Source organism: Phycodurus eques, chromosome 17, assembly GCF_024500275.1.
Source record: "Phycodurus eques isolate BA_2022a chromosome 17, UOR_Pequ_1.1, whole genome shotgun sequence".
NCBI classification, from domain to species: Eukaryota; Metazoa; Chordata; class Actinopteri; order Syngnathiformes; family Syngnathidae; genus Phycodurus; species Phycodurus eques.
Window position 1 is genome coordinate 1,730,780 of NC_084541.1, and position 19,614 is coordinate 1,750,393.

The following is a 19,614-nucleotide window of genomic DNA, read 5'->3' on the forward strand; positions in this document are numbered from 1 at the left end:
ATTGTCTGCTAATGCGAAGTGTGTGTTGTGTGTGGTGCACACACACAAGTAAGACTGCGTCCAAGAAAGACGCTCCACCATCTGGCGTAGGAATCCCCCCCACGCAGGAGGCTGCTCGTATGCCCTAGCGAGTTCGCGAGTTCATGTACTTCTTCTTCTGGCCTAATTACTGAAAAGAGAACGGAAGAATTTGGAAGGGTACTGATAAACACCCATGCGACTGGTTGTCTTGTTTCAGACACACTGACCCGTTCTCCATTTATGAACGACAACATGATGTCATCATCATGTGCGCGAATGCTGTTGAGTATCGTTTTTCTTGCTTGAAGTCCTTTTGGGCATCAGTCCGTACTAATAGATCAAAGGTTTATAAAAGGAATGTTAACATATGGAATCTGATCTTATCCCTGATTCTCCCCGTCTGGAGACGGTTATTCTGGGGAAATGTCAACTTGCTGCATAACGTTTTTTTTTGTATGCTTTCACTGTTGTGTGAACTTCTCACACGGATGCTGTTTCATGGAAATGAATGATTGATTAATCAATCAGAAGCTGTACACGACCGTGAATCTTAAATTCATTTCAGATGTATTTATTTATTTTTTTACATTTCTACGGTTCCAGTTTGGGAAAGGCTATGTTCTGCTCCAGCCAACCACGACCCCGAAGGCGTGCTTGATACCTTTAGGATAAACTGGATAAACGAGAAAAGAGACAACAACCGTTCCAAGTGTTATTGTATGAGACTCCACGAGGTGCGCAAATGTGAGCGGGGGTTTAACTCAGGTCACTCTGCCGCAGTCAAAGCTACACGCAGTGCACCTGCCCGTGCAGGTAATGCATGCATAACGCATTCTTGGAAACGGGATGTCTTTTGCCCAGCTGACGAAGCAAAGACAACAGCATCCGTCGTGAGGGAACCTTCGGACTCGCTCGGTGGTGATCGTCGTCGTCGTCGTTACCCTAAACTCCCGCTCGGTGGATGACGATTTGCCCGCTGCTGCTAAAAGTAATATATTGCAGAGACTCCAGCGCAGGAGTCTCGAGGTCGGGTTATACGAGGTCATGTTGGAAAGATCACAGGCTGCCAGCTTTTTAAAAATCTTAGTCATGCCTCCGTTTTCATTTTCGTGCAATCATCCGCAGCCACGTTTCATCGGAAGGCAGGAGTACTACCAAGCCCCACAACATTGCGAAGATTGAATTGTAATGATTTTGGATTTGATTTTGGATTTTTTTTTACTTTTGGTTGGAAAGCCAGTGGGGTCCGAGAGAAGCAGATCTTTTTAATGATTCATTTTTGACTCTCGTTATCCGGAAACAATCACATTACATTTTCTATTCCGCTTATGCTGTTTCTCCTGGCCCCAGGCCAAACGCAAACTCAGAAAACTCGGATTGGTGGCCGATGAGGAGTCATCGGGCCCATATCGAGACGACCGCTCACATTCACGACATCACCGAGTGGCAATTGAGTCCACACCGCCTACGCAGAAGTCAGGCGAATGAACCACTAGCCTGGAACATCAGAGATTATATGGGAAATATAATCGTTAAAATATAAATTGGAGTGTTGGCGATCTATCTACCGATTTTTGCAATTTCTTTTCTCTAACACGTTACTGCAACGTAAGACAAATACGATGACATTCAAACAAAAAAAAAAACCCCAAAAAACCTGTCAAGAAAATGCGGATTCTTACCGATTTTTGTCGCTGTTGTAAAGTGAAACAAATACTCAAGGTATTGTATTGTAAGTATTGTAACAAAAAATGTCAAAATATTCTGCCAGTAATTCATATCTTTATTGATGTAAGAATTAAGGGACCAATAAAGTTGTTTGATTCCTTTCCTTCAAATTAATGATCTAATGAATTGGTTATCAGAGTTTGATCCTGCCAAACATCGGCCTAAACAATCCGCGTCGGTCGGGCCCTCGATACGAGTGTGATTAGGGAACGGCACGTCGTGTCAGGAGATGTTCAATGCATACTATGGGAATTTCTTCATTTCTGCAAAAGTGTGCTTCGCTTACAGAAACAGGCTTAAGATGCCTTTCAAAGACCTCGCGGGTTCTCACGCTGAACACGGCTCTTACGATGCTGCTGTTGATCTTCGGGCTTTACAGGAGCCGTCGGCTATATTTGATCTCGCGCGGATGTCTGCAGTGCCCGTCTCATTGTGTGAAGTGACATTCAAATGCAAATTGCCCAATCATAACAGGCCACTGCTAATGTGTCAATTAAGGAAGCACTTCATTACTGAAGTGGTATTTCTGCTCATTGATCCATTCGGTGATTAGTGCTGGCCACCCATCATACTGTACTAATCCAAATGTATTTGTTGAGTGGCTTTTCCAAATGAACGAAGAGTGTCTTGCAAGCGCATTGAAATGTTCCTTTTTTGCCGTTGGCAGGCGTCGCGCTTGACATCCAGAAGCATTACGAGGTGTCGGACAGCGTCGTGGCCTTGTTGCAAACAGGTATGTGTCCTATAATCCTTTTAACAGCAGGAGCCTAAATGCATTGCCCACACTGTGCCCACCACGAAAGGCTAAAACAACAACAACAACAACCACAATGAAAGACGTACTGTGTTTGGCTTTTGCAGTGGCAACAGCAACCTCCGCTGCAGGGGTGTCAGAACTCATTTTTGTGGCGGGCCACATCGCAGTTACGGTTTCCCTCAGAGGGCCGTTATGACTGTGGAACCATAAAAATCTTTAATCGCCTCATCATATTTACACGCGAAATGTATGACCTCGTTTTGGAATCAGAAATCAAGGGTGATGGGGTTTTCAACGACGATTAATATTTGGTAACGCAAAAATGCTTACGATATCTCAACATGATCATTTATGATATCTGACGATTTGAAAATGTCGGTCCACGACTCATGGAAGTTGACGCACATGATTTTGCCTTTGCGGGCCACATAAAAGCCTGCGGCGGGCCGGATGGGGCCCCCGGGCCTTGAGTTTGACACCCGTGATCTTACTGCCTCGAGCGCTAATTAGAAAAGGAGCACCGGTTCAGAATATGCTGTCGAAAACGAAACAATGTGGTTCCGTGTTGCTGAAGCATGTGCAGCGCAGCATCGATAATTGTGTGCATTTCATCAAGGTAAATAGTTCAGATTTGGTTGCTTCAATGGGGTGTTTTGGGAGTAGCATTGCCTCACTTGAGCGGCGGCGGCGGCGGCGGTGGCGGGCCAAGAAAGCAAAACAGGCAGGCTGCTTCCTGAATACTAACCAGCGTGTGTGCACCTTTGGTTTAGGGCAGGGTTTCCTCCAATCCTGACCCTAATGAATCCACCTTTTTGGGGAGATATCTTGCAAAGCCCTCTTTTTGGGGAGGACAGGAGCCAGTCTTGTCTCAGTGTGGCCTCAGAGTCCTTTCCAAACCATCAGTTTGGTACACAAAGCTTCATTGAGGCCAAGCGGGCCAGCTCGCGTTCGTAAAAGAATACCGCCCAGTGTTTCCTCTCTTGCTTGATGTTCCAAGGCTAACTTAGAGGTGACCTGAATGGTGTCTTAAAGAAAGACAAAAATACCCTCCGGGGAAAAAACAACAACAAAACACTTCCGCCATGTCTTATTTTTTCCAGTAAAAAAAAAAAAAAGGCCATTTCATCACCTCGAAATCCAACTTTCACCCAATTCCATTTTAGCGTCGCCATTTTCCTCCTTTTTTAAAAATCCCCTTTCTCCTCACAGCATATTGTCCAAATTGAGTCGTTTTGTTGTTGTTGTTTTTACATTCTGTGGCAGAAAGAAAGAAAACATTATCAGCTTTCATTTGCGAAATGGGACCCGCCAGCATGAAGCCGATCGGACGCCGCATGGCCGTGTTTTGAGCGGCGGCCCATAAAAAGCATTGACTACGTGAAAAAGAAATAAAGAGCACTTTGAATTGCTGTGAATTTATTACCTTCGTGCCTAAAAAAACGAATTGATGAATTGAAAAATGAAACCTTTTTATTGAGTGGGTACAGCAAAATCTCCATGGAAAAAAGTCCAACAACGATGAGAAACGAACGACGCAAATCGGCAGCTGCCGCGTGCAAAACCAACTAAAACCACATCGTGTCTGCATCAACAAAAAGCTCGGGGTTCTCTGCATCCACCGATTGAATATTGAATTCAAATGTACGTCATTACTCTTATGGACCCCTGGTGTCAACAAAACATTCTTGTTGCTAGGGCAATGTCGAAATGCTGCTTCCGATTCCAGTTGTGCAGTTTCTATTTGGAATCTTGGCCCGGCTTTCAAGCTGTGCTTTGCGAGCGTTTTCTCTTGACTTCCTCCCACATATCCCAAGCGTGTGCTTCTTAGGTTCATTAAAGATTCTTCATTGTCCATGAGCGTGAAGGCTTGGTGGTTGTGTACCCTTGCCTCTCGCTCCAGCTTACTTGCGCCCCTAAGGAGGATAAGCAGTATATTAAATGGATGGTTGTCAGCACAACACCCGAGGTATTGCTTCGGTATTGCTCGGGCAAATCGGAAAGAAATTAATCGCCTGACGTAATGTAAGCTGGCGATGTAATTATCCCCGACTGGTGTGGCACGGGAGCGATATCGGGGGTCGGGTGGCCGTGGTGGTTGAGAAGAGGCCTGACGAGGAGCCGCGGCTCACATGGCGTCCGGGCCCCCCGTTCTGCGGGCGGCTGCCCACCACCTTGCCTGTAATGTGAAACCCAGAAATGCGCGCTCTTTCACACACACACGCCGACCGACATGACAGCGCTCGGCTCGTAACGTGGTGTCGATCTGTCATTGGGCTGCTATGTGAGCCTAAGGAATGAAGCCACAGGTGCTGCGGCGGGAAACTTAGCGAGACGTTTGGGGGCCATTTAGACAAGAGTTTCTTTTTTTTTTTTGGGGGAAGGAAAATGGACTGATGGAAATGTTTTATTAAACACAAAAAGTATTCAGAATACGCTTTCAAATTAACAGCTGCAACAATGGTGTGCAAGTGCACTGCAAAAACTCCATCTTACCAAGAATATTTGTCTTACTCCTAATCTGATAGCACTTAAATCACCTGAAATGTAACTTGTTTTTAAACCCTTTTCACTTGTTTCAAGCAATTTTGGACTCGGAATAAGTAGAAAAAACAATTGTCAGTGGAATAATTGGGGGTTTTCCTGACTTCCACTGACGTATGTCGAGTGAAGTTGAGCGTGAAAAAAAGTGCAAATGTTTCTAAAAACAAGTGACTTGATGAGTCTTACTTGAAACGCGTTAAGAAATAAGACGATCATTCTTGCTAAGATTGACTTTTTGCAGCGTGTTTCTTTTCAAAAAGAACTACTCCCGCCACACCGGGATCAGACTTAACGCTTGCCCCAAATGAGGACAAGTGGTATAGAAAATAATTGGATGGATGGAGTCTCCCCCCCCCCCCCCCCCCCCCCAAAAAAAAAAAGCTTTGACTAAGTCTTTGCATACATAACCTCAGGTGTTACTCGCTATGGTGTGTGGTGTTGACGAGGAGCATCTTTCTTCTCTACAGTGGGAAGACAATCTGTCGGTGCTTGATCAGCTGTTTTGACCACTCACAGCTGCTTCTATTTTGTATCTTGCCCTTGGTACTGCTCTCCCTCGCTCTCTTTGGCAGCTGTTCTTGCCTTGTCGTCACTCCACCGGCACCTTCCAAAAAGGTTTGGGAGACGCAGGGATGGAGGCAAACGGAGCGTAGAAGGATAATAATGCACCTGCGGCCGGCTCATACACAGCGGCAGGATTTTGTCTTTTGTATTTATTCCCAAAGCCCAAATAATTGCGTTGCGACGGCGTTCGGCGTGGCCCTCGGCTGCGGAGACGGACGGGAATAGAGCGATGACGCGACGATTCGCCGGCATCACCCTGCGCGCATGCGTGTCTCTATATTCGGAATATTTTTATAGGCCGAGTCTCGCAGGAGGGCAGCTGCTGGCCGTGATCGCGACATTGTTTCCTTTCGCTCTGTGTCGACAAAACCAAAAACAACTGCCGATGATTGAGCATCTAATTGGGATTGCAAAGTCAATTTACAAGCATGCTATCAGCTTATTCATCTTTCATTGAAAGACACAACAAAAGAAAGGCACATTTATGGTTTGGGGGTATTTTAATTGTTATTTCATTGTAATATTGATGATAAAATTCGAGTGTACTGTACAGCAGAAGGACTTTTAACACATTTATAGAGCAGGTTTGTTAGTTTGCTTTTGTTTTTTTTTGTTTAAATGCTTCATTTTAATTTCGTTTTTTATTAGCTTCAGTAATAGTTTTATACTTTTTTCATTCAGGGTAATTGTCGAGTGTGAGATTTAAAAAAAAAAAAAGATCACAAGAAGTATTCTGTAATAAAAACTCAACAACAAAAAAGATATAATTGAAAACAAAATGTATCAACTTACCAACAGATGAACAAGCATCCACAAATCCAATCCAGGAACCGTATTAAGAGTCCGCAGAATTTGAACTGCAATAAGTGCAATGCGTCATACTGCCTCCAATGTTAAATGAGATGCATCACAACATACAGTAAAACCATTCATGAGACACATGCTGCATGCGGCTTGGCCGTTTTAAAAATGTGTTTATGACAGGAAAAGAAAACAGATCACTGGATAGAAAGTAAGCTTGCTTTTACCTGCTGTACCTTTTTTTTTTTTTTTTTTTTTTTTTTTTTGGTGAAGCCATGATGATTGTGACCGATAATTATAGTTTTTTGGTCTCTTTCAATGAATCTTTCATCATCCCATGGTTGATTTCATCCATCCGTTTTCTGTAGCGTATTGACGTCGTCAAGGCTGCGCTTGAGTTGGAGCATCTTGACCGAAAGACGAGTCGCCACATTGGAAGGCCACAGCCGAGATTCGAACGCTGAACCTCAGAACTGTGAGGCAAACGTGATCATCGCTATTCCACTTGGCCGCACTGCAGAAACTGAAAATCTCACCAAAACTCTTACAATAAGACTCATCACACTTAAAATACAAGACCTGAAAAGTCACTTTTTTTAAGGCAATTTTCAGTTGTTTCTAGCAGAATTTCAATTGAAATAAGTTGAGAAATGTGTTACTGTGTTAAGAAAAAAAATGTTGTTTTTTTTGAATCCTTATTTCAAGTAAAAAATACGCTTGAAACAAATGAAAGCTGTCTAAAACCAAGTTACTTTTTCACAGTCTTATTTGGAGTGCAATCCAATGAGTTGTGACTGGAAAGAAAACAAATACTCCTGGTAAGGTTTTGACTTTTGGCACTGTGCCCCATGTGCAACTTACTTTTCTTCTTTTGCAAAGAGAACAGATTGCTTCCCTCCTGCTACTGGGACCTCAATTAGAAACACACGCACACAAACAAACACTCCTGTCACTCAATAGGCTTGACTTTTATATAGTGCACATGCAGCCAGTGAAGGTCAAAGGTAGGATTGCTGCTCATCAATTTTGTGTGGAAAATGTGAGTGCGTCGGCACTATTTTTCCCATCCTATTAGCGTAACGACAAGGATTGCACCAATTCAGACAAGCGGGGTCGGCTGTTGTTGTCATTACGCTGGCTGCTCCGGTGTAGAATACTCCGGGGGGGGGGGGGGGCAACTCCTTTGCTCTGCGCTTAAGTGCTCTTTGTAATCTCTGCCACGCAACCCTGCGAAAAAATAAATGTTTTATTATTTATTTTTTTTGCTGGGATAATAAAAAAATAAAAATTGTTTATTATCCCAGCAGGTTTGAATAGGATTCTGGACCCGAAGTGAATCTCACATCCTGCTTCTTTTATTTGTGGCGTGTGTGTTGGCCTCGAGTGTGTGCCGCTAACAAGCCGAAGATGATGTTGCCAGACGGTTTTCCTTTTGTAGCAAGGTGTAATTCTCCCCGGCTCCAGATCTCACAACGAGCAGGTCGTCGGGATGGACCGCAGCTGTGACATGCGCCGGCTATCGGCTCACAGAAGCGGGAAGTTTGGATACAATAAAAAAAAGGGTTTAAGTGGGAGTTGGCGGGCATTTGACTGCAGCTTCTGTAGGAATTAACTGTTCAGATCCCAGGCGAGAGGGAGCTGCAAAGGTATTTCCCAGGGTGTATGTGGACTTCAACAGATTGGTAATCCAACACCGGTCAAGACTGAGCAGAGGGGGGATTGAGGGGTAAATTTGTGGTAGTCAGAAATGTGAGGAATGCAGGAATACACGGGGCGCCGCACGAAGGGGAATCCCCGAGGCGGAAGCCTGATACGTGCGAATGTCCAAATGGACGTGTCGCAGGCTTCACGGGCAATCCCATTAATCATTCGAGGAAGAAACTGACTCTCAGCTGTACGCTTGACACAACACACCGCGGCCTCTGCGCACAAAAGCCGATATATCGCGGCGCTCGCGTGTCAAGTCGACGGACGGACGAGAATCGAACACGACGCAAAAAAAAAAAACCAAAACATTTGGATTCACTTTCTGCTAATTTTACTCCGACAGGGCAGAGAGAAGCACCGCAGTTGCTTTTAGGAGGCCCCAGACCCAAAATAAACAGCGTTGCATTTCCACACCCTTCAGTCAAGCTTCCTTTCATAACCACAGTAGCGCGGAACCTACTTTGCCGTTTTGATTGCATTCAAAATGGCTTGTCTACATAAAGTTGCCCCATGTGCCTTATTTCTGCTGTCACCTGGAACTACCCACAAACACACAACTATTCACACGCACATACACACCATGAGCAATTTGTTTTTGCAATGTGGGAGGAAGCCTTAACCCCTGGACAGAACACGGGGAATAACACGCATACTTACGCAGGAGGGCCCGAGCCGAGATTCGAACGCAGAACCGCCACAACGCTCTGCTGCAGCTTCCAAAATAATCCGTGGGAATGATCTTGGCTCTCAGATCACACGTCAAAGATAAAACAACCGGAATCAATGCAATGAGGTGTGTGAAGAGCACCTTTAATTAGGTGCATGACATCACTTATCGATATGTGTATTAACTTGTGGCATTGTCGGAATTGTTTTGCTCGTGGTACTGTTCGGGTTGAGTTTCTTAAATTGAACAATAAAAGTGTCCGCAGTATGCAGGCTTCCTTTTGTCTGCGCAGTATTGATGGGTGGGGTGATGATAAGAGTGCTTTTCACGCCCGGTGTAAAAGTCAACCGCTTTATATGGCGTTGCCATGGCTACAAACCGATGTCACCCAGAATAGCGCAAGTGTAATCCTGCTTGTTTCGTTGAGCATGAATGGCAATTTTTTTTTTTTTTTTTTTTTTTTTTTTGGACACTTGACGAAAATCAACCCGAAGCGTGAGGATCTCATGGCACAGACATACCATGGCGAGCTCCTAACTTTGCAATAATAATGACTGACAAGAGTGGAAGGCTGCTGTATTCATGGAAGACTTTGGGATGGGAGAAGTAAGCGCTGACACAGAAACAAGGCTGTGAAAAACTGATTGACAGCGTCGAGCCCGCAGACATGCACGGACCTGCGTATGTTTGCATGTGTGTGTGTGTGTGTCTCTCGACTCCTCGCATCGTGTCTGTCTCTGGCGCAAGCGGTCAAATTCCTTCAGCTGTCGGTTTGACTTGTCGGGTTCCACGGCGCTTCCAATTGCCGTGGGAGATGGCGTGTCCCTTTTCTTTTGAAATCCGCACGTCAGAGCTAAGACGCAAAGGTCTGAGGCCACGACCGGCGTTGTTCTTTGAATGACCCTTTTTTCCGCAGCGGTCATTTATAGACGACAAAACGGCGTCGGCGATGACATCGATTACGATTCAATTAAGGTCATGTTCACACAGGACAATTGGCACTTAGAATCTCTTTGTTGTTGGTGGTTTGTGTGTTAGTTACATGATTAGCATGATTTAAAAACCGCTCCGCTGATTTCCACAAAACTCTCAATGCAACGGTCCAGCCCTTCGTTCAAATGTTCGCGTCTCCGTCACACGTCACCGCACTATCCGGCGCGCAATATGAACGGCCAACTTTGCATTAGTGTGCGACGAAACCATCGCATTACACCATGTTTGGCACTTTTTACTCTTTTCACTTTATGGGTGTTGGCCCGTGGCCAGAAGTTGGTACAATTCTGTACAAGGGCGTGGCCGCATGGCTCACAAACGGCACAGTTGGCAGCGCCTCACATTGGTTTCCGGTATTTTCCATTGGTGCTACCGATATATTAGCTTTGACTGTGAATAGTATTTTTTTCCTATTTAATAAACCCCCTCGAGACTCGGCAGGGAGTTAAATATGTTTTCATCAATGCACTCTTTTCGCACGTTATCAATGTAAAAAAAAAGACGACGACGAAATGTTTGCGCTCATACGCAGATCGCAACCTTTCGACCCTGGCGGAGCTTTGGGCCTTTGTCATTACACGCTGTAATTGTGAGAATTCTTCTTTTTGTTCAGTCCAGCTGCGATGGTATTCTCTTTCCTACAGAATCAAATGTGCGTCTGAAAGAGTTTTAAAACACCAAGTCAAAGCCGCTAACAGAAACACAGCTCAAAACAAATCTTGTCGACTTGAAAAGTCTGTTTGGGCCTGGGAAAGGAGAACGATGCTGTCCCTTTGTGCCTGCTTTTTTTCCAACGCAATTGCTGCCTTTTAGGGGAAGCACAAACTCCTCTTGTTCAAAGCAGACGAGTTACGAAACTGTGTCTCCCCCCCCCAACCAAATGTTTAGCGTCACAGGTGCCGTCTTCAGGTGAGTGTCATGTTTCACAGGCAAATGTGTTTGCGCACATTGGCTCGGTGAATAAACAGCACATGCTTGAGCCGAATTGTGTATGTCCTTCCGTTGCCTTCTCGTCACTGTGGCTTGTGTTCGTAGGGGTGAGTCATCTCATGAGGTTTTGTCGAGCCACTGGCCAATCAACGCGAGAGCTGGAAGTCCCATGTTTTTCTGTGTTTTTAACCCGAGTTGATTCGAAAGCACGAGGTCCAATTTGAAAGTAAAAGTGAACCCTAGAAAGTGTTTTCAAATTATTTCAATGACTGTAACCAAGCATTTGGGGTGCCCTGGCTAAAAGGACTCATGGAAGAGTCGCAATACCTCACGTGCTCCGCAGAAACCAGAACATTGTTATGATGATTAGAAAAGGCTTTTGGCTATCGTGACAGACCTAAATGGACAATGAGTTTTTTTTTTTTTTTTTAAGAGTTACTTAGACGGACTTGTATAGAAAGTTCATGTTGATTGGGCTTATGCAGTGAGGGTCTTGTTCTGTCAAATGTTTCAGCTTTCAAGTGTCATGTTATAAATATGAGGTTGCATGTGCTGCATCAGTGAGAAGCTATACAGTATCACTTTGCACTTGGAGGGGGAAAGGAGAAGAGTTTTTTTTTCCCTCTAAGATTAACACATTCACTGCCATTGACGGCTTCCGAAGTCAAATAACTAAGTCATGTTAACTGGGAGGGCTGGTAGTTAGGTTAAGTAATGCCGGACTCCAGAGTTCCCATTATATCCATGACATCGTGTTCTCTCACGTAGCCATTTTGTCAGTCATGTAATTTTCTACATTGGCTGTAATTGATGCATTTCACCGGCTCGTGTGCCTTGACGAGCATGCACGTTATTTGGAACGTGAGTTGTATGAGCAGAACAGGTTTGGCGCTCCTCGTTGTTTGCCTCGCTTGATTCACCACAGCATGTCAAGTCGCTGAGAACGGGGAACTTTTTCTTTTAACTTTGCTACACAAAGGGAATGAGGCTTCAGACTTTCTACAGAGTAACTCGTGTGTAGATGTGTCAAACATTTTGACCCATTTTATCCAACACGAGACGCACGAAATAGCTTTCCTCCCTCCAGGGCTGCAGCATAATCATCCGCACAACTGTTTGGGTTGAACGAATTGATTCTCAAAATGTTTGTCGATCTCTGAAAGCTTTGTGAAGATCACGCAAACGCGTGCATGTGTCCCGCTATATTGCGTAAACAGGAACGTGAAGGTGGACAAACGTGGAATGTGGCGTGTGCAGTCAGGCAGCATTTTATGCGTGTTGCGTGCTTAAGGGTTGACTGTACATTATACAGCACATTTCTACGAGAGAACGTGGCCTGGTCTTGAAATAAGTAGTACTTAAGTCTATTATGAGAACATCTAAACATCTTAGCAAAACGTCTGAACATTTCAATCAATTCATCACATATGCACTGGTTAAGTGTTCTCTCGCTGACCGTAATGGAGCGTATGCATATTTTATGAAGATGCCATGAATCAATTTTCATTTTCACGTGAAGAATTAATATTCCGGTGTTAAAAGAATTTGAAAATGTTCAAACATAAGATAATAATCTGTACACGATAACTGGCGTCGCAAGATCAAGCTTTTTTCAATTTCTCTTTTCATCTTGTTTTGGGAACGAGCTCTTCGCGTCGGCCATGGTTCATCGCGGGGATGATTATCTTTCTAGATCTAATCTGGGCATACGGTAGCTAGCCTGTGACATTCCGCATGGCCTCCGCTTAAAGAGAGAAACATGATAATAGTGCAAAACCGCCCAGCGCGAAAATGAGCACGTTGGATTCAGGTACACTTTGACTGAAAACCAATCCAAATCAGGTTTGTAGCAGGGCAGTGTTGTTCGGGCTTCCTCTTACACACACACACACACACATACACACTAGAGGTTTTGTGCTGTGCTTTGAAGTCAGCGCACACAACAACAAACAAGGTTAACAGTGCATAATTGCGAACACGATGTCAAGGGGCCCGAGTTTGTTCCGACGTGTGGACATTGCAACGAGGCGATAATGAGCCGTTGAGAAAGGCTCCTCTAATCATCTCATCGACAAATCGCAAAGTCACCGAAAATGAAGACGCATAGGGAGATGGTGATGTGAGACCTTGCTAATGATTCCAAATCAGCCCATTAATGATAAGAAGTGTGTTTTTCACGAGCTGCTAAGCGGTGACGAATGGTCTCTGGCCCCCGTCTCTTAAAACCCCACACGGAACAGCTGGTGTGTCCATTGGTAAAGCTGGTTGGAACCATTTGGCGTTGCACAATCGCCCTGCACCACTTATCCGCATGCAGCACATTCTCATGACGGAGACTTGACGAGCGGGAGGAGAAGCAGGAAATTGGAGGCGAGAACATTGGGCCTGACAGTCACACTTTTAATATCCAAAGGTCTTTTATTTACGAGTGCCCCAACTTATGACTTATGAGTATCCGACTGAGGCGAGGCCCTCGTTCGGGTACCCTGGGCCGTCGCCCCCCCCCTTTACGCGGCACTGCATGGAGAAGATGCGCAAACCGAAGTGACCGCGTGGTAAATGGGCAACCTGCGCTGGCTTCAGAGAGTAACTCGCTCCTGCTGTATTTTGCTTAAGGTTCGAATATTTTTATGCCGTATCACGCGTCGACAACATCGGATTCCTGTCCCTCATCCTGTGGAATCTCGGTGAGGCTGGGATGCGCGTATCTTATATAACGTGCTCCCCCGTCCTCTCTTCTCTTCTCTGGCCCCATCCGCCAGTCCTCCTCTACATCTTTATGCTGACAATGTGTCAAAACGGCAGCCCGCCTCCTTTGCTCCCCCACTGCTGTCAAGAGCAACATCTCCGCCCGAGCTACTCTTAAGAACACTCGAAAGTCAGCGGGAGAAGATTAAAAATGCAAAATCTGCAAGATCTATTTACGTGGGTCCTGGCCATAAATAAATATTGACCAAAATCCCGGAGAATCAAGCGTCACTCACTGCAGTGGGCCAATTAGTCCAAAATGTTTAAAGCACTCACGTTACTTTCACTGGGATGCACACAATGTGCAGTTTTAAGAAGCCGGAGGAATTGTTCATGGCGAGTAGGAAATAAGTCCCAATTGTTCTGTTAGGCCATAAACACTCATCTGTGTGTCATTGTCGTTTCTATCTGCTTTTACAGTGTTCATCTGCAGCTTCATGGTGGCAGCTCCCATCTTCGGTTACCTGGGCGACCGCTTCAACAGGAAGGCCATCCTGAGCTGCGGCATTTTCTTTTGGTCCACCGTCACGCTGTTGAGCTCCTTCATCAGCAAAGAGGTCCGTTGGAGCGAGACGGCGGCGCGTGTTCGTCTGTTCACTCAAGACGAGCTCATTATTGCGGATATGCTTGTGTTGAAACGACGGAAATGAAATGATGCGCCCGTTAAGCGAGACTCCCGCTTTGCCCGCAGGCGTGTTAGCGTTTCTTTTGTTGTCGTCGTTTTGTCTTCGCCCTCCATCCAATTAACAATGAAAGCTGACGCTTAGTCTCGGTTACAGCCCTTTAGGAGATGAGACTGCAGTTTTGCCACCCCTTGACAGTTTTGTTTGCGATATCCCTAAGAGCCTCCGGGCGCATTCGACAATAACGTTTCTCTCAGGGGGCAATTACATGGTGAGATTAACTGCCGCAGAAAAAGGCTTTGTGCGCACACAGAAACTACCGCGTAGTCTTTCATAAGAGAGCTTGAGAAAGTGCAGACCTCCGCCGCGGCTTCAACATTTGTCCTGTGTGAAACCAATCGGGGATCAATGACCCCATTTCGAATCGGAGCCACGGAACCATTTTGAGTCGTCAATGCAAATTGACGAGCGCGTGCCCCGCCATGAAAATCACTTGACGTGGAACCGAATGAGATCTTTTATTCGGCAAGCGGGAAAAAAGGAAATGAAAAGGATATTTTTCATTCATAATTTTGATAATTCTGTTTTGAAATGTATATTTGTTTTGGGTAATAAAATGGGGGAAAAAATGATACTGCTATATCTTAAGGTATGAAATTCGATTTTCCGAAGTTGAGGCCTTAATTAAAAAAAAAAAAAAAGAATGATTTTCGTTTTAATATGGAACCGACTCAACTCAAAAGCTGCCATTCAATAGTCCTCAAAATGCCACACAGACATAACGGCGCCTCAAAACGGAGACTGTTTAAAACGTCTCCGTTTTTCCTCACTAAACCGTTTCATCAATGTGCGGACTCTTCATCAAAACTACAAAGGCAGCAGTCCGCAAATAATAACCTGCGGTCGTTGCAAATTCCAAGACGGGTGTATCAGAAACTGTAGACAGAAGGTCAGCCAACCAATCAACCTCAGCGTCCCGAGATAACCGAAAAGGCTAACACGCTGCCATTCTAGCAACGGGGCTTGACTGGCAGCCACGCGCGGCTTGAAAAGCTTGACTTCTCGAGCGCGCATGGCGGCGGCAGCAGCAGCAGCAGCGCGGCGTCGCTGGGTTGTCCGCTTCCTCGAGTGGGCCGCTTCCCTGCGGGGAGTCTCTTGCGGAAGGAATGACAGCACGTGCATATTTGTGCGGGCCTCTTGAGAGGAACTGAAAATACATGATGTCATAAATCAATCATAATCATTCGGATGTACGAGGTGTGTAATTATGTTCTGCGCTTCAGTTCAGCGCCACTGCAAAACAAAATGAAAACTTACAAAGAAGCCATTTGCGCCATCCTCAGCATGCGCTCTGGCCAGAACAAGGCAGAAAACAACAAAACAATAACGCAAATTACAGATGATGCATATGATGAACGGACACGACCACTTTCGAACCTCGAAAAGAATTGAAAATCCTCTTTTTTTTGCATTTTCACCCATGTTGCTCAGAATATGTTTTTTGTTTTTTGTTTTTGCTTAATGCGACTAACAAGCAAGTAATGACTGTGTTAAAATGTTCCACTCTCACAATGTAAGCGGAAAACACATCTCTTTGTCAAGGTCGCAGACACAGGAGTACCGTATCTCGCCCAAGAGCGGGTTGCCACGGAAACAGCTGTCCACACAGGTGCCCGTGCCAGTGCGACCACTCCTTAAGCCTTTGAATTCAACCCTTTTCAGTTTATCATGTCTGAACAGACAGTACAGTACAGCCTGGCAATCAAACGTCTGAAAGCTAAAGATGATAAGATGATTAAATAGGCATCATACTGTACGCTCCTCCCGTCAAAAGCTCCTATCCTAATCTCTTCCAACTCTTTGCAGCGCGATGGGAAATGTGAACATTCGGTGCTCTCTCTGTCTCTGCAGTACTACTGGCTGTTCGTGCTCTCCCGGGGGCTGGTGGGCATTGGAGAGTCCAGCTACTCGTCCATCTCCCCCACCATCATAGGAGACTTGTTCACCAATAACAGGCGCACCATGATGCTCTCTTTCTTCTACTTGGCCATCCCTTTGGGAAGGTGAGTGACAGAAAGTCACAGCGCTGACGCTCTCGTGTTGATCGCGATCGAATTGTCAGCAAACCCGTTGCGCTCTTGTCTCGACGCAATCGTAATAAGGGTAAGGATATGCAATAGTTCTGACACGTTCGCACATTCTGACAAATAAAAAATACAGTTCTTTTGCTGTCTGCTATTATGGGAATGCAAAATGGCCGCTCACGGATCCCGCCGGTCTTATCGCAACGGCACAAGACAGTGAGTGACAAAAGACGGACCATTCGTCAAAGAACCAAATCAAGGAACTCTGAAGACAATAAGACGCAATTGTGTTAGTTTTCATGGAAAGTGCATCGTAAGCAATAGGAGAAAAATCGCATCTCTTCACAAATGCAATTGGCTTTTTCAGAAAGCATGTCGCAAATCATGCAACTTCAATTGAGACATAACGCTAAAGACATTTTAGCATTACAACTGGGAAAAATGTTACTTTGGACTCTTGTTTTCTCACAAACAAATGATTACAGGTTGAATGATGACAAATAACTCGCGTCATGAAAATGTGTTGATTTTCAGTTGATCTTCACTGTTATTGATCCAATTGTATGGAAAATGCCCGATACACAAAGAAGGTCAGGCTCATTCTTCCAGCTGCGCTAACATCGCCCACACAAGAACGCAGAACTTTAAAGATGTGGTCTAGGGGTGTGGGAATTGGGAGCATTTTGAGCTTCACTTTATTCAATAAAGGACCACAGGGACAAAGTAAACAAAGTTGTGGGATAAAAGATGAACGGATCGGCGAACGGAGCACAGAAAAAAAAACCTTTGCGGTTTAACATTCTGCACGGCACGGTGTGTACCGGCATGCAGCGCTCATGCGCGAGGAAGCAAGAAAACGGGAAATGCGCGCTGTGAGATGACGTTAAAATAACGTCAACCGAAACACGAGTTAAATCATTGCCTCATCCAATAATGGCAAAACGGGTTGTGGGAGCTTCATATGATGTGATCGTTCATGATGTTTTGGGCTTGTAAAGAAACAAGTAAGGGAAGGGAAAACCAAAGTGATCCCTGAACAATGTGTTCTGAGTTGCCAAAGTGTTTGGGTCCTGGTAAAGTGCCCGGCAACACACACAATAGAAGGTGAAAGAGTTGGCCTCAGGGAAAGCGCAGTCAAACATCCCATCCAGTCTCGACTGAGATTGTTGTGACCGTTTCGAGGAAATGACCCAATTCGCAGGAAATGGATTTTTTTTTTTTTTAATTCCAGCTTTTTGAACTGGACCCTCTCATAATGGGCGCAGTTTATCGGACGCCAATGTGCACATTTGTGGTTGATTGACATTTGTGTACATTCCAACATGAATTTGCAGGTTATTCTTTTCCAAGCGTTTGTCGACTCCCAACACGACCTAAACCGGTGAAATACACAGCAGTGTTTTCACAAATAGACCCATCAGCCAATCGGCTCTCTTGCTACTACTACTGTATGCTCATCCTCAGCTTATCAACGTCAAGTGCGCAGACAAGTCAACTGTGTAATCAGGCTGCAAACGGGATATGTTTAGCGGTAAATTGAAAGGATGGAAAACAAACAGCGAGCAAACTCGGTACTATGAGTCATATGATTTAGATAGAAATGACATCCATGTGTCGGTGCTGTGGAGCTAATCAGCAGTGTTGTTTTCCTGCAGCGGATTGGGTTACATCCTGGGCACCAGCGCCAAGGTAGCTTCAGGAGACTGGCACTGGGCACTGAGGGTAAGGGCATCCACAGCTACATTATACACACACAGAAACACATCCACCCACACAAAGACGGATTTACCCGACCACAGCTCCTGCAGGGCTGTGGTCGGGTTCAGAGGGGTCAGGAGCACGGGGGGGGGGGGGACACGCAGGGGCTGGACGTTGCAGGGAAGTGACAGCGCAAATACGGCTTCGGGCTGAACGAGTCACACACACACATTGACAGAAGCTCAGCCACGCCGGCGTCCTTCAGAAAACCTTGCAGAAAGGACGTCGCTGAAAGCAGCATCGGTTACATCCATGTCATTTAAAATGGCAGGTATGTAGCAAGTTTACAACGGGGGACTCTTTCAAATCATTTTATTCATGTTCCTCTACATAATGTTCATAGCATGCACAAAATGCTCATTTAACTCAGAAAACTCATGAGACACACTTGAAAATGAGTTGATCGGCCAGATTGAGGTTTTGGATAGAACCCTCAGCTCCCCTTACTTGAACATTTGAGACAATGACGGGGAACAGGGAAGGACCTGTTCTCGGAAGAGTCCTGAACGACATGCTTAAGATAGTTTGGTGTGAACTTGAACTTGAAAAAGCATCAACCTCATCGAACAACCTTTCGGATGAACGAGGACAGTAATAAAGTTAGAATTGAAGTCGCTACAAAAAACATGTAGGTGGTAAATATCAAAAGAATCCAATGACAAACGGGGAAGTATGGCGGTAACTGAGCTCGTCGTCTTGTGCTGTGTGAGGATGTACTTTTTGTCGCCCACCGTTGATGACCTCAAAATGTTGACATATCGAAAGCACATTTCCCTACCGATACTTTGATCCGCACATTTTAGCCGTGTGGTGTACAGTGAACCCCCGCCGCCGCCCCGTTGTATCGCTTATCGCTACATTCCAGAACCTAACATTGTAAGTTTATAAACACACCCAAATCTTCACCCAAACCATATCATTTTGTCTTAACAAAAGTCCAGTAGCTTAACGCTAACACGTAATTCAAAGCACTGTAGAGGGGCTAACGGAAAATAGCACAGATGTTACGGCAATTATAAACCTTCAAACAACTGCGACTTTTAACGCATACAGGCAGACCATACAACAATGCTAAATGCCCTCAGCTCTTTGGGAGCAACAGCTGCTACTGGAGATCAGTTGAAGACCTCCTCCGGATCTCTTCCTGCAGACCTCAGTGCCGCCCGGTCGGTATGCAGCGGCACAACGCGCTTCGACGCCGAAGGTGCGAAACCCGAGACTTAAGTAGAGGGACAAACAATGAAAGATTGTATGACTATACGTTTGTGAATTTTGCGTAATGTGTTGAGATGTTTGCCTTTGGAAGGTCACTGCTGAAGAGAGCTTATTGGGGTTGCGGAATGTATGGATGAATTCAAGTGTAATCACTGCAATTCCAGTGAATGCAAGGCAAAACGCTGCGGACACGAGTTGCACGGCAGCCATAACGGAAGCAAACCCTTGGAATGCCTCAAGGAACTCCCCAATTGTGGCTGACTTTGGAGGTCAGCTTCTAAAAAGCCCGGACAACGTGAGAGAAAATAAACCTTCCTTCAGCGGGTCACCGAGGATTCCTTTGGATTCCTGGACATGACAGGTTGTTCTCTCGGTTCGAGGAAACAGGAAGTCAAATTCCTACAGGTCTCGGCGGAACATGGAGTAACATAACAATGAGCAGGGCAGTTTGTTCCACTGTGGCCACGGTGACATTCC

At 45.3% G+C, this 19,614-nt stretch overlaps 1 protein-coding gene across 6 annotated transcripts in view; it reads left to right on the forward strand.

Annotated features, from left to right (window-relative positions):
* spns2 (SPNS lysolipid transporter 2, sphingosine-1-phosphate) overlaps nucleotides 1–19,614 on the forward strand; it is a 70,486-nt gene that overhangs the window by 18,826 nt on the left and 32,046 nt on the right. For all 6 annotated transcript variants that reach the window (XR_009770154.1, XM_061701722.1, XM_061701720.1 and 3 more), the window contains 4 exons: nucleotides 2,417–2,482; nucleotides 13,878–14,014; nucleotides 15,992–16,143; nucleotides 17,820–17,886. Coding sequence is in view for 5 of the 6 variants with exons in the window: in XM_061701720.1 (XP_061557704.1) it covers nucleotides 2,417–2,482; nucleotides 13,878–14,014; nucleotides 15,992–16,143; nucleotides 17,820–17,886 (422 nt within the window). In the remaining variant the exon portion in view is untranslated. The remainder of the gene's footprint in view (nucleotides 1–2,416; nucleotides 2,483–13,877; nucleotides 14,015–15,991; nucleotides 16,144–17,819; nucleotides 17,887–19,614) is intronic.